A 13,643-nucleotide genomic window follows, 5' to 3' on the forward strand; every position below is an offset into this window, starting at 1 on the left:
AAACCCTCCTGACGATGGATGTTGGGTACAAAAATCTAATTATTAGAATATGACAGACTTATTTGCATCATCATTATGAGAAAACAATATGAAAATGTTTGCAAACACAACATTTTTATTGTGTTTGCAAACATCTCTGTCATCCATAGATAGATAGATAGATAGATAGATAGATAGATAGATAGATAGATAGATAGATAGATATGATGTCACATCTTTGCACCTCCCCTGCAGTCTACTAGAACTGGAATATCTGAACATTTCTCTTTCGCACAAACTTAGTTCTTTCCTCGGCTCTGTCTCTGGTTTCCATCCGGGGTGCGGTGGGTGTGATGCCGCTGAGCTCGTGCTTGCTGCGCCGCCGTCTGAGCGCTCTCTCTGTGGTTCCACACACACAAATAAATAAATAAATAAAAACAAAAACAGAGCCACGGTGAGGCAGGAGCTTCATGTTAACGGACTGAACCTGGGAGGAAAGTGGCCGCCCCGGAGCCCGACAGCATGCGGGTCCTCTCGAGCGTTCTGTACCCCGTCCTTTCCCTCATCATCTTCGGATTATATCCCTCCATGGTGAGTTTGCTTTTCCGATTTTATCTCCTGCTCACTGTCTTGGCACTTTATTGAATAGACGTTTGTTTGACTGTTAACAGCTGTTGTGCTGAGACTGGATGGTTTACGTGGAATCTTTTCTTCAGATTTAATCTGTTTCCTTTTACATTGCCACGCCAAACTTCGCTCAAAAGTCTCACAATTTTAATGTGGCTGACTTAGCCGTCAGTGATGTAAAAAGCTCGTTAAAGAGGAATAAAACAGTTTAAAAAATCCACACCAGATACAACCTTTCGGCATGAGCATAATGTACCTGGCTGCGTTTATTCTCAAGAAACTGAATATTTTTCTAATCGAAACCCTTCTCTATAAATATGGCCTTTTTAAAATCACTTTTTAAAAATACAGATAAAGAAATCTGCAATTCTGTTTAGCAGCATTGATCGTAGTTTTGTTTATCATCTGTTATTGAAAGACCTGTACATACTTTCCCTGAATATATAGCTGATCCTGGTGGAACATCGTGGTGGTTTCCTGGTGAAAAATTCAGATTTTTTTGTCCACCCATTGTGGTCACTTGGATGCGTTTTATGATGCAGTTGTGAAGACAAGTACTTCAGCATTTTACCGAAGACTGCTCCCTGCTTTCTGCCCGATAGATGTTAAGGTTTGAGCCCCGATCTTGACTTATTCTCCTGCCGTTTATGGCTTTTATGTGGCTGGGTGTTTATGAGCAGATGATGGGATTTGTGGGCTGATGTTGGGGAGCTGTCGGCACTAATGTGCTGAAACTTCACCGCGCACGCTCACTGGTTTTGCAGTGCCACACAAAAAAGAAAGGAAAAAAAAAATCTACATCCATCATTTCACAATAGGTTTTTAAAACATTTTCTGCACTGTGTGTGATGCAGCTGCAGAAGACAGACTCTAGCAGATTTATTCACTTTGATGAGATCCATGATTCCTGATACAGTTAGTCTACTATTGCACCCAACAGAAAAAAAATGTCTATGGTAGTTTTGTTCATCAGCTCATCAATTATGTTGCTAACAAAGAGAAAATCACTGACCACTTTGTTAGGTACACCTTGGTAGTACTTAGTTGCTAGATTCAACACGGTGTTAGAAACATTCCTCAAAGATTTTGCTCCATATGGACATGACAGGATCACACAGATGCTGCAGATTTGTCGGCTGCACATTCATGATGAGAATCTCCCATTTTCACACCCCAAAGCTGGATTTATTGGATTGAGATCTAGTGAGTGTGGAGGCCGTTGGAGTCCAGTTAACTCATTGTCATGTTCTAGAAAGCGGTTGGAGATGATCTGAGTTTTGTGACATGGTGCATTATCCTGCAGGAAGTAGCCATCAGAAGATGCTACACTGTGGTCATAAAGGGATGGACATGGTCAGCAACAATACTCAGGTAGGCTGTGGTGGTTAAACCATGTTGGTACTAAGGGACCCAAAGTGTACTAAAAAAATATCCCCCACACCATTACACCAGCAGCATCCTGAACTGTTGATCCAAGGCACGATTGATCGATGTTTTTATGTTTCCACCAAATTCTGACCCTAAGAGCTGAATGTGGAGCTGAAATGGAGACTCATCAGACCAGCAATGTTTTTCCATCATTTGTTGGCCAGCGTTGGTGAGTCTGTGTGAATTGTAGCCTCAGTTTCCTGTTCTTAGCTGACAGGAGGCACCCGGTGTGGTCTTCTGCTGCTGTAGCCCATCTGCTTCAAGGTTGGACGTGTTGTGTGTTCAGAGACGATATTCTGCAGACCTTAGTTGGAACCAGCCTTAATTTAACTTCCTGTTGTCTTTCTATTATCTCCAACCAGTCTGCCCATTCTCCTCTGACGTCAACAAGACATGTTGGTCCAGACAACTGCTGCTCTCTGGATATTTTCTCTTCTTCAGACCATTCTCTGTAAACCCTAAAGATGGTTGTGTGTGAAAATACCAGTAGATCAGCAGTTTCTGAAATACTCAGACCAACAACCATACCGCATTCAAAGTCATGTAAATCCCCTTTTTTCCTCATTGTGAAGTTCAGTTTGATCTTCAGCAAGTCGTCTTCACCATGTCTACACCTAAAACAAACAAAGCCAGTGCTGCAGTATTAAAGCTCAGAGGATTCTCACCTCACACACAGAGCTGTTTGTCCATTCAGAGACACCGTACTAAAAATAGTAGTAGGCTGCTGCCATGTAGGGCTGGGTGATATATCAGATATACTCTGTATCCCGTAAAGTTTTACATGTGATAAATAAAATGTCTCTGTTGCGAACATCGAGTACAAACTGACACGGCAGCGTCTGAAGCATCTGCATGTGATTTTCTTCATAGTTTAGCTTCTCTCACGTCCAGCAGACCAACAGTGCACACCCCTCCCATACAGAAAACCCTGCTGTGCACATGCGCGTTGTGGCTTCAGGGGAGACAGGAAAGAAGCATGAGCTGTGTGCACCAACAAAGTAGGCCGTCCTACATCGTCTGCGCACTCCGAAGCCGCTTACCATTCATGGAATGGGACAGCCTACCTAGCTAATGAGAATTTCCTATAGCGTTGGACGTTGAATCACTTAAAACTCTGAAATTCCTAAGTTTTGCATATCATAGGACACTTTAGTGAATGTTACCACCAGCCAAGTTGGTTCTATCTTTTAATAGACTAATGTAAAAGAATAATGTAAAAAAAAACTGAGGCTCTGTTGGTTTCCAGCAGGTATCCACTTCATTAACCCCTTAAAAATCTACAAATATAAAAAATTACACGAACAAACATGTTTTTAATGTATTTGGTTTTGACACATTTTAACTAAAGTGATGTAAACGAAAAACATACTTTTCAGAGTTTTGTTGCTCACTCGCCATCATCTTGTGCAAAATGAATTCTGGGAGAAAAGAGGCTGCGGAGGACGCACCACCAGTAGCCTTCGCCACAGGACAAACAGAGTGCATGTTTGTAGGGTGGATTTGGAGGTGCCTTCCAAATGGGACGGTGCTTGGCCCATCACTGTAACATATGTAGCTGACAAACCTGCACTTCGTAGTGTGTAGACCCTGAATTGGGACAGTTATGTGGTATGCAGCTAGATAGCTAGCAAGCTAGTTTACGATTTTTAAGAGATGGAAGATGAATGTAAGACATGTTTTAACCAGTAATACACCTCACAAATGACGACAATGATGAGGAGACTGATTGTGCCAAGACAGTCTGTGTGTGTTTTCCGATGGACATTAAATTCTTAGTACACGGGAGCAGGAAACTCCTCCAGCTGCTCTTAGTATTAAAATAGAGCTGACCTTAAACCTGATATTTTTCTGTTTTACATGTGGTTGATGCAACAATTTCCAACGTGTGCTCTCTCTGCTGATGGGAGTGTAGCTCATCTGTGTGTGCACGCAGCATGGCATTTACAGACATGACGTGGCATAATTACACATCAACATGAGAACAAGATTCATAAAACCAGGCTGTTTAGTTTTTATAATAAAAGGACAAAATATAAACTTCTTCTAGGGGTATTTAGATGACTTCTGTTGTGATCTAGTGCAAAATTAAAATCTAAATAATAAAATATGATTTTAATATAAAATAATTGAATAAAAATTATATAAGATATTTATTGAGCAATTATAGAAAATAAAATAAACTTGATCTTCTAGGGGTGGTGTAAGTTGGGGTGCTCCTTTAATATAGTGGTCGGGAAACACTGGTATTTATTAAATGTTTGAGCACAGGTCCCTGGTTCAGAATAAGAAGTTTGTTTAAAAGGAAAAATCACACTAAATAAAGGTAAATTTTGCTGAGTTTATTTAAATCCTACTGGTAAGACAAGGCAAGTTTATTTTTATAGCACATTTCATGCAAAAGACAGTTCAAAGTGCTTTACATTAAACATTAAAAGCATTACAGTGGGGTGCTGGAAGAAATAACTGGTGTCTTTTTATGCATGATAATGTTGAATTCAATATTTGCACAGTGTTTTAGAGGAGATTTCAAAACAGCGGGATGTATATTGTGTATAAATCGTGGATAAAGCCAAAGAATATTGGGATATCAGTTTTAGGCCATATCGCCCAGCCCTACTGCCATGTACTGTATGTGGACCTACAGCAAGTAGATATGAAGGGCTCATTCTGAGAGAATGAAAAATAGAGTTTATTTAATATATACCTATAGAAATATAGTTTATAACATATTAAATTTGACCTTTAATTTTGTTACATGCTGCACTATTAAATACACCTTATTTCCTATTTGGAGTTTTGAGCTTCAGCATGTCGTCTTGACCTTGTTCACATGACTAAATGCACTGAGTTGCTGCCATGTGTTTGGCTGGTTAGATATATGTTTTAACATGTGTATCGAATAAAGTGACTAAAATGTACTCATTTCCAGCTTGTTAGATTTGAAAATGAAATGTTTTTCTTCTTCCAAATGGCCATAAATGCCTGTTACTCGTTTGTTGTTTGAGCAAAGATACCATTTAATGCCTGTATGGCCATCATATCTGAAAGCTTTAAAAGTTAACCAATTCACAGAAGAAGTGGTTGAGTGTTTGGTGAATAAACTCATCCTTATGCATACTCTGTGCATACATTCACAGATAGAAGTTGAGTTTTTAGCTTTCAGCTGCATGTGATTGTAATGCTTGCTGCTGTTAAGGAACGTGATATTTTTTTATAAAGCTGAGTATAGGTTGCTTGCAGGCCTCTCAGCCTCTGTGTTTTAAAATGATCTCGGTAAGCAAAACCTTTTATGATATTACACTAAGCTGGAAATTATTAAACTGTCACTCAGGCTGTCAGACCCAGTACATCAGGCTTTGTTCAGGAAGGGACAGTCATTACTTCTTGGCATTTAAATTTACGTGTTTGTGCAGCCCCTTTGCAGCCCACCCACAGGTTCAGTTCCACAACTTAAAGATAACCTCTTGCCACCAGCTTCCCGGATTAAGTGGTTAAATCTTGGGCTAATAAAATGGATTTTCCTTTGTCGCTGTGTGGCATGATCTGGTTTGGCAGCTATTACCTCTGCAGTGTACATAACAGATCCCCAAAGAGCCTTTGTGAGAAAATGAAATATTTGCATTGTGTAGTTTTCCCCTTATGGGTTGTGCCAGCCAGGTAATTACACAGCGGCTGTTACCCTCATCATGATCTAAGTTATGACTGGAATTTGTGTTTTATTAACACACGTAATGTTCTGCACCTAGAAGACATATTGATTGAAGGAGAAGGACAGTTTTAATAGACTTAAGGAATCTGACGTCAGACCAGTGCCAAAAACTCAACTGTCTACTTAAAATTCAGCAGACATATTTTTCTTCAACAAAGATTAAAAAAACATAAATTTAGAATAAAAATGCATTTTTAGTTTTTATTGCGACTCGGTCTTACTGTGTTTATCTGCTTTGAGTTTATAGAAGATGTTTTCTGTCAGTGTGACCCTCATTGTTGAGCTTTGCATTTCACAAAATAAGTAAGCATGGTCCTCCATCAAAATTTTTTTTTTCTTTTTAGATTCGTTGTGGTGGGTTTAGCATGACTAACAGATATCTAAGTTATGAACACATTCAATCAATGTGTTCATAACCAATATTCTGTATTTCAATAGTAATAGAAACCCTCACCCTCATGAAGGGAATTGTTACTTTCATTAATGCCATTTTTTGTTTACATTTTTTTATGATTTACTACCACCTGCCCTCACAAACACTTAAGTTCAGTCATAAGGAAATTATATTTTGACCTATTTTATGTAAAGCTCATGGGAATGTGTTTGGGTAGAGTACAGTGTTGATCCTACCCAGTCTTTAATGCAGCAAAGCAACCTGACTCATAACAACAACCTGACCAGCAGGCTCTAAGGTTGGAATAAAGTGCTTTGCTTGGGTGTTTGCCAAATATGTCATGGTGTTCATTTAGTTATTGCAACATGCCTGGTCATTGTTTGAATGTTCATAAGCAAACTATAGTTGTCTTCTCATTTTCATTTATTTCTCTGGTATGACATGCAATCAGCTTTGCAGCCATTTGTTGGGGCAGCAGCATCAGAAGCCTGACACTTAAAGAAGCTGAAAAAACTGATCAAGAAGGCTGGTTCTGTGCTGGGGATAACTCTGGTTTGGGTTCTGTGCTGGGAATAACTTTGGTTAGGGTTCTATGCTGGGGATAACTGGTTCTGGTTCTATACTGGGGATAACTGGTTCTGGTTCTATGCTGGGGATAACTGGTTCTGGTTCTGTGCTGGGGATAACTGGTTCTGTGCTGGGGATAACTGATTCTGGTTCTCTGCTGGGGATAACAGATTCTGTGCTGGGGATAACTTATTCTGGTTCTCTACTGGGGATAACTGATTCTGGTTCAGTGCTGGGGGTAACTATGGTTCTGGTTCTGTGCTGGGGATAACTAATTCTGGTTCTGTGCTGGGGATAACTAATTCTGGTTCGGTGCTGGGGATAACTATGGTTCTGGTTCTGTGCTGGGGATAACTAATTCTGGTTCGGTGCTGGGGATAACTATGGTTCTGGTTCTGTGCTGGGTATAACTCTGGTTCTGGTTCTGTGGTGGGGATAACTGGTTCAGGTTCTGTGCTGGGGATAACTGAAGTTTTGGTTCGGTGCTGGGGATAACTCTGGTTTTGTGCTGTGGATAACTGGTTCGGGTTCTGTGCTGGTGATAACTATGGTTCTGGTTCTGTGCTGGGGATAACTTTGGTTCTGGTTCAATGCTGGGGATAACTCTGGTTCTGTGCTGGAGATAAGTAGTTCGAGTTATGTGCTGGGAATAACTCCGGTTCTGGTTTTGTGCTGGGGATAACTGGTTCTGGTTTGGTGCTGGGGATAACTTTGGTTCTGGTTCGGAGCTGGGGATAACTCTTGCGCTGGTTCTGTGCTGGGGATAACTAGTTCTACTTCTGTGCTGAGGATAACTCTGGAGATGCTGGGGCTCATTGTTCAGAAAGTAATACTGCACAAGCTGCTGAACATTATGTAAAATTCTTCACATCCTCTACACAACACAGTGAAGAAGCAACAAAAGGCTCTTTCCGACTGTAGGAACCTTTGCAGTTCCTATAACCTTTTCAGGAACCAGGCCGTTTTTTCGCGCATTCCGACATATAGGAACTAGGGACCAAAGCCCTCAGTTCCTATAACCATTTTAGCTACTGGTCCGAGGCAGGGTCTGAACGGGGTTCTATAGGAACCCTCATAACGTAGGTGTTTCGGGACTGGTAGCTACGCCCCTTGCCAGATTTTGTGTCCCCGCCACATTTAAAAAACACGGTTGCACATACGGACAAAAACAACAACAGAGCAAGCGATAAATGGACCGACGAGGAGGTCGAAGCTCTTCTGACCATCTACGCCACAGAGGATTTTAAGAGAGGTTTTGAAGGTTCGCAGCGAAATATAAATATTTTCCTGACGATCAGCTCTCAGTCAGAGAACGCGGGATAACGCGAAGCAGCGCACGTAGAAAACTCACACAAGACTACAAATAAATTAAGGATCACGACAACCGGAGCGGGACGAACCGAAAAACCAGTAAATTCGACAGCTTGTACTACTAACATGTCTGCTCGGGCAACGCCGCAGCAAATGACTTCTGCGTGCGGCAGGAAAAGCCATTGTGATATGCAGAGCATATACACACATGTAAATAGTTATTTTTGCTCTGCTGTATTCACTATAAAAAATAAATGACTTTGTAAAGAGTCTGAAGTATTCAGTTTGTGTCTGTTAGATGTGCTTTGGCCACATCTATAAAATATTAGCTAATAAAAATATTGAGTAGTTATTAACTTATCACAGCTATGAAATATTAAATAATCCATCTTTGGTCGCTACATTTTAAGTCTTTTCCCTGGGTGTAAATTACATTAGTTTATCAACTTTATAATATGCTCCATATCACAGATCGAAGTTTATCATGTTTAACCAAGATCTGGCATCAAATACTTGTGGACACAAATTACACACCTGTAAACATTTCACCACCCTTTTTATATTTTTACCTTCATATACGCTAAATCTGTGTGACTATGTCCTCATAATTCTAAACCAAAACTCAGTCACAACCAACCCTTCAGTGATGGATTACTCCTTCACCTTCTACTGACGATTACATAAAACACACAAAGCTTAATAGCAGATGATGAGATCTTTATTTTGCACATAACACACACAAAAAAATGAAATGATGCATTTTCTATGGAACAGTTTCTCTTTAAATGTGTACATCATGTATACATGTATGTTCTGTCTGTCGAACTTCCAGAACATGATGCTTATTATGAAGAGTTCTGTTGTGATTAGCTGGAAGGCAGGAGGTAAAGCATCCAGGTTGTTCTCCATCTCCTTCAGTATCTGCAGCAGGTGGTTGTGTCCATCCTCTCCAGTGCAGCTTCAGGCGGCCACACATGTATTGAAACGTCTCACTGGACATACAGAAATTCTCTATCCATTGCTCATCGGTAAAATTGAGAACAACCTTTTCCCACTAGTTATCAGCTTTGCTCCGGACCAGCCGGATGGTGAGGAGGTTCAATGAGCTGCAGCAACGTCTGAAACGCAGAACACGAGTTACAATAAACCCGCCGTCTGAAATATTTACTTGTTGTAATCTGCTCAACACAGACAGTAGAAAACCGTCTGAAATTTTTACTCATAAGACATATATACAATCGTCACATGTTTAATAAGTTAAACTTACACGTCGTCTCCTTTGCAGCGTATCTCCTGCCGCTGGATTCTTCATCTTCTGACTTTCAGGAGCCTTCCAGCCTCGACGTGAGACGCCTGGTTATATCGTCCATCAGTAACATCTCCATCAAGCAGAGCATGAACACTACAATCTCTTCGTTCTCCATATTAGCTTGCCGTGTTGTTTTGTTTTTAGCGGGTTTTGTTTTGTTGTTATTTGGCGCTAAAGTCACACGTCACTGTCGCTGACGTATGCGTCACATCGGTCCCGCTACCGCCCCCAACTCATGTGCGAATGCAACATGAAACAGTTCCCCTGGAGAAGGGCCGTTCTTAGAACTAGGACAGTTATTAGAACTGCGTTCTTAGAACTTCTCTGTCGGAATGCGCCTAAAGTGTGTTCAGTGTGAGGCTTCTTCATGTTCAGTGCAAGACAGAAAGCTACCAGAGATCATTCCCCCCACCAGAACAAGGCATTTTTATCTTCAAATAATTATTTTTGTTTTATTTATTTTTTTTTAAAATTCTACTGCAATATTGCAAATTACCCCTGGGATAAAAAACAAACAAACAAAAAAAAAGCATTTTTCATTTTCATCCATGAAGGTCACTTTATGCCAACGCTTTACTTGTGGATTACAGATGCACCTGCTTAGAACCGCCTCTGCCAGTAAAAGGCCAGTCAGTTTCTTGCAGAAATTTGGCTGCAAAGTGAATGATCCATGCATGAAGTAGCTAGCCCTTCTAAGTAACTCCGTCTGTAACTCAGATACTAACAGATGCGTGAGTTACTTGCAGATTCTGTGATTAAATTCTGAGTTTTAGAGACAAAACCCTTTTTTTCAGCGTAGCTCTGGATGGATTGACATTTATTTAAAGTCTGAGCTACTTAAATATGATGGGTTTTTTTTTCATTCATGTGGTGGATTTATTTCAAATTATTTGGAAATCTCTCTAAATCCCATGTATTCACAGCTTTTAAAGGCCTCAAGACTGCTTCCAAAACACAATGCATCTGTTTAAATAAGACAAGTTCCCCTTCTCTATCTAAAACAGGTTCTATTAAGTGTGTTCCAATGTGAATTGGATCTTTTTGTGCAAGGATGAATATAAGTACACTACCAATCAAAAGTTTGGACAAACTTACTCCTTGGATTTAATGGGAAAGTGTGTCCAAACTTTTGACAGATAGTGTGTCAAGAGCTGTCCACAAGACATAGGCTAGTCATGTGAGAAAGAAAGTATATCCTCTCTCAGATCTTCAATGGTTTAGAATCAAAACATAAAACATGTGGTGCTTACCACAGCTGAAAATGAGGTAAACAGAGCTTTAGATTAGGAATACTTGACATTTTTTCTTGTATCATTATTTATGGAACAAAAACTAAAATACAGAAGCAATATGTGAGACATATGTTCACCATTACTCCTGTTCTACTGCCCATCAATCACGTAAGGATTATAGGCTTATATTTCCAAACTATTTGGAGTCCATCATTCTACAGTGAGAAGGTATATAGTTTTCCATACACTAATTTCAACTTTTGACTCAGTGTAGTAGAACTAACAATGACAGTATAGTTAGTCATCTGTTGATGTTCATCTGAATTTTTATTTACCTTGTTTTAAGACAAAAAGAGGACCAGATGACTTTTTAGTGTCTTGGTTTGTAAAAAAAAAAAGAAATTGGGTTCTTTTTTCACATGAGTGTGAATTTTCTTTAAACTATTGAAATGGCTATAAATGCTATGTGTTTATGTTTCTAATTTTTCTACAAAAGGTATTGTTTCAAAGACGATCAAACACATGCTTGTTGGTTTATCATGCTAAAAAATTTAATTGGTTTTCCTTTTTTTTTTTGTTTTTGTTTTTTCACTATTATTTATTTTACCCTGGTGGTTAAGTACAAGTGATATGCAAGGCTGCACTAAACACAACTACAATGTGGACAGTTTGAGCTTTGGGGAGTTAGTAACCCCAGCAGCACCAGTGGGATGGAGCTTTGTGTAGGCACTTGCCCTCTTTGTTAGCCATTGTGAGTAGGTGGCAGTCAGGCTTACACATATCCATGTGAACCTACACTCAAACACAAAGTCCATTTGAGGCAGCAATGCCAGTGTTGTAACTTAAAAGCTGCTTTCATGCTCAGCTCCTGTTGCAAGGCTTCAGGTCACATAGTCAAACTTTGATCACACATGAAAAGTATTAAATCAAGTGTGATCAAGGCTGAAAAGGTTAGGGAAATTATGCGGAAACATTGCAGCATCTTGTCATCAATACGGGACTCCTGTTGCTTATTATTTATATTAAACAGAAGGCATTTTTGAAGTTACAATCTAAGGGGGTCTCCTGCATGGTACTGCTGTCATTTCTTGTGTTTGATCCTCTTTATGCTTTAAATAACATAAAAGTGCAATACACTCAGAGAAATATATTGAAGAAGGGGATGCTGTAGGCATACACAAACATATAATCAGGGACTAAATCAAACATGCTGCCTACTAATGTGTGCCTACAATGTGTCCATGTAAAGAAAAGAAAAAAAAACTTAAACATCAATATAATCTCTTAATATTCAATACTGTATCTTTATATATGACGAATCATTCCTCTAAAGCAACTTTCTCTCATCTGTGCTCTTTTGACTAACTAGGCTCAGTAAATAAAGGTCCAAGCATAATTACAAGAGTTGAGACATGATGTTGAAGCGGCCAGGGGCATAGCTGTATAGCTCTCTCTCGCATTGTTCCCCTTATGATTACTGTAATTACAGCCAAAATGATCTCTGTATCACACATTCCTTGATGAGGGCAGAAAGGCTGGACTTGGGAGAAAAGCATTTGTGTTCTCCATAAATCTGCACTTCGTTTAAGCAACTGGCGACATTTTCATTTCTTTAGAAGTTTAAAATAAAATGTAAAAAATATTAAGTGGCTGTAAACATAGGCAGATACATATGCAGACATCCTAGAGCAGGGTTTTTTTTTTGGTAGGGGGGGGGGCAAAATTTAAAATTGGGTTATAGAGAGTATAAAAAAACACACTTATTAGTTTAGCATTTGTTGGCTAAACACTGCTACCTTGGTTGCTGCTAAATTCCATTTATTTAGAGTTCATATCCTCAAAATGTGGAAAGACTTATTTAATAATTGTCTACAAATTCATTTAAATAACTTAACAGGTTTCTAATCTGTGATTCTACCATCTGAAATGTAAGCTTTGCCAGGAAGATATCTAGTTAGCTGGTGAGCAATAGCTAATAAGCTAGCTTTGTATTCAGCTAACTTCTTGTTGAATGAGTTTGAGATTCCTGCTGTAGATGTTTATTTTCTTGTTCAACAGCTGGTGCTAATCAGTGGGGAAATTGCAAGACCAGACAGTTACTGAGTGGTATCTTGAGCTAATCCTACAGGTCTGGTTTTAGCAGTCTATGTTCATGAAGTAATAAACACACTTGCCCAAAAAGCATCTTTACCAAACAATAGTAAGTATTTTTGAGGAGCAGATGTGAAACAGAAACTAACCCATCAGAATTATTAAGGCTGAAAAAAATCTGGATATTTAGAGCAGTCTAAAGAACCAGTTGGTAAATGACCAGGCTCGACAGTTTTGCACTGCTCAGCTTGACCTCTAATCTTTTCAATGCTCGTGAACAACTGTGAAATATTTACTTATGACATGATGTTCTCTAACAAGGTGATTAACCACAAAAAAAAAAAAAAAAAAAAAAAGTAAGTAAAAAGCAGTGTCTGACCCGTGATATGATCACAAAATGTTCTGGTTAATTGACAACTTTTTCTATTTCTATATTGTTCACATTTTGACATCAGATCAAGACAACAACTAGACATTAATATTTTATGTTATGGTATAACCACTACTGTTTAGATTTAGTTTCAGTAAGTTGTTTGAGATTAAGAAATCACCATTTCATAATTTAAATGCCCTACATCCATGATGTAATATCAGTGTACTCTTTGTGGCTAGTGTATGCTTTAAGCCTCTTTTACGGTCAACGCTAAATAGCATACACATGCAGACAGAACTTTTTGTCTGTCTTTTATGTATGTATTTCAGTCCAGTTTCAGTGAGCTTGAGGATGTGTACCCTGGATAGAGAAAGCAGAGCAGTACCACCAGAAACTGTGGGGGCAGTGTTGTGCCTTAGCTCACGTGTAACGAGTGAAAGAAACAAACAAGAAGCTGTAATGTATTTAATGGCTGCACCAACCGTTGCCATCTACTGTGCTCTCTTTTGATTTCTCTTTCTTAGAATATAAATTACCGTGATCTTGTCCACAGTCATCAAGTTTGCTATATTTTGAAATTGATGTCAGAATTTGGAAGTGAACTCTATACTCAGCACTGCCCT

The 13,643-nt window shown here is 39.2% G+C and overlaps 1 protein-coding gene across 1 annotated transcript in view; it reads left to right on the plus strand.

Annotated features, from left to right (window-relative positions):
- The first annotated feature begins 331 nt into the window (after nucleotides 1-331).
- olfm3a (olfactomedin 3a) overlaps nucleotides 332-13,643 on the plus strand; it is an 82,114-nt gene continuing 68,802 nt past the window's right edge. Inside the window, exon 1 of the mRNA XM_041968986.1 lies at nucleotides 332-570. Coding sequence (XP_041824920.1) covers nucleotides 502-570 — 69 coding nt within the window. The 5' untranslated portion in view covers nucleotides 332-501. The remainder of the gene's footprint in view (nucleotides 571-13,643) is intronic.

The sequence above is a fragment of the Melanotaenia boesemani genome, chromosome 18, assembly GCF_017639745.1.
Source record: "Melanotaenia boesemani isolate fMelBoe1 chromosome 18, fMelBoe1.pri, whole genome shotgun sequence".
Taxonomy (NCBI): domain Eukaryota; kingdom Metazoa; phylum Chordata; class Actinopteri; order Atheriniformes; family Melanotaeniidae; genus Melanotaenia; species Melanotaenia boesemani.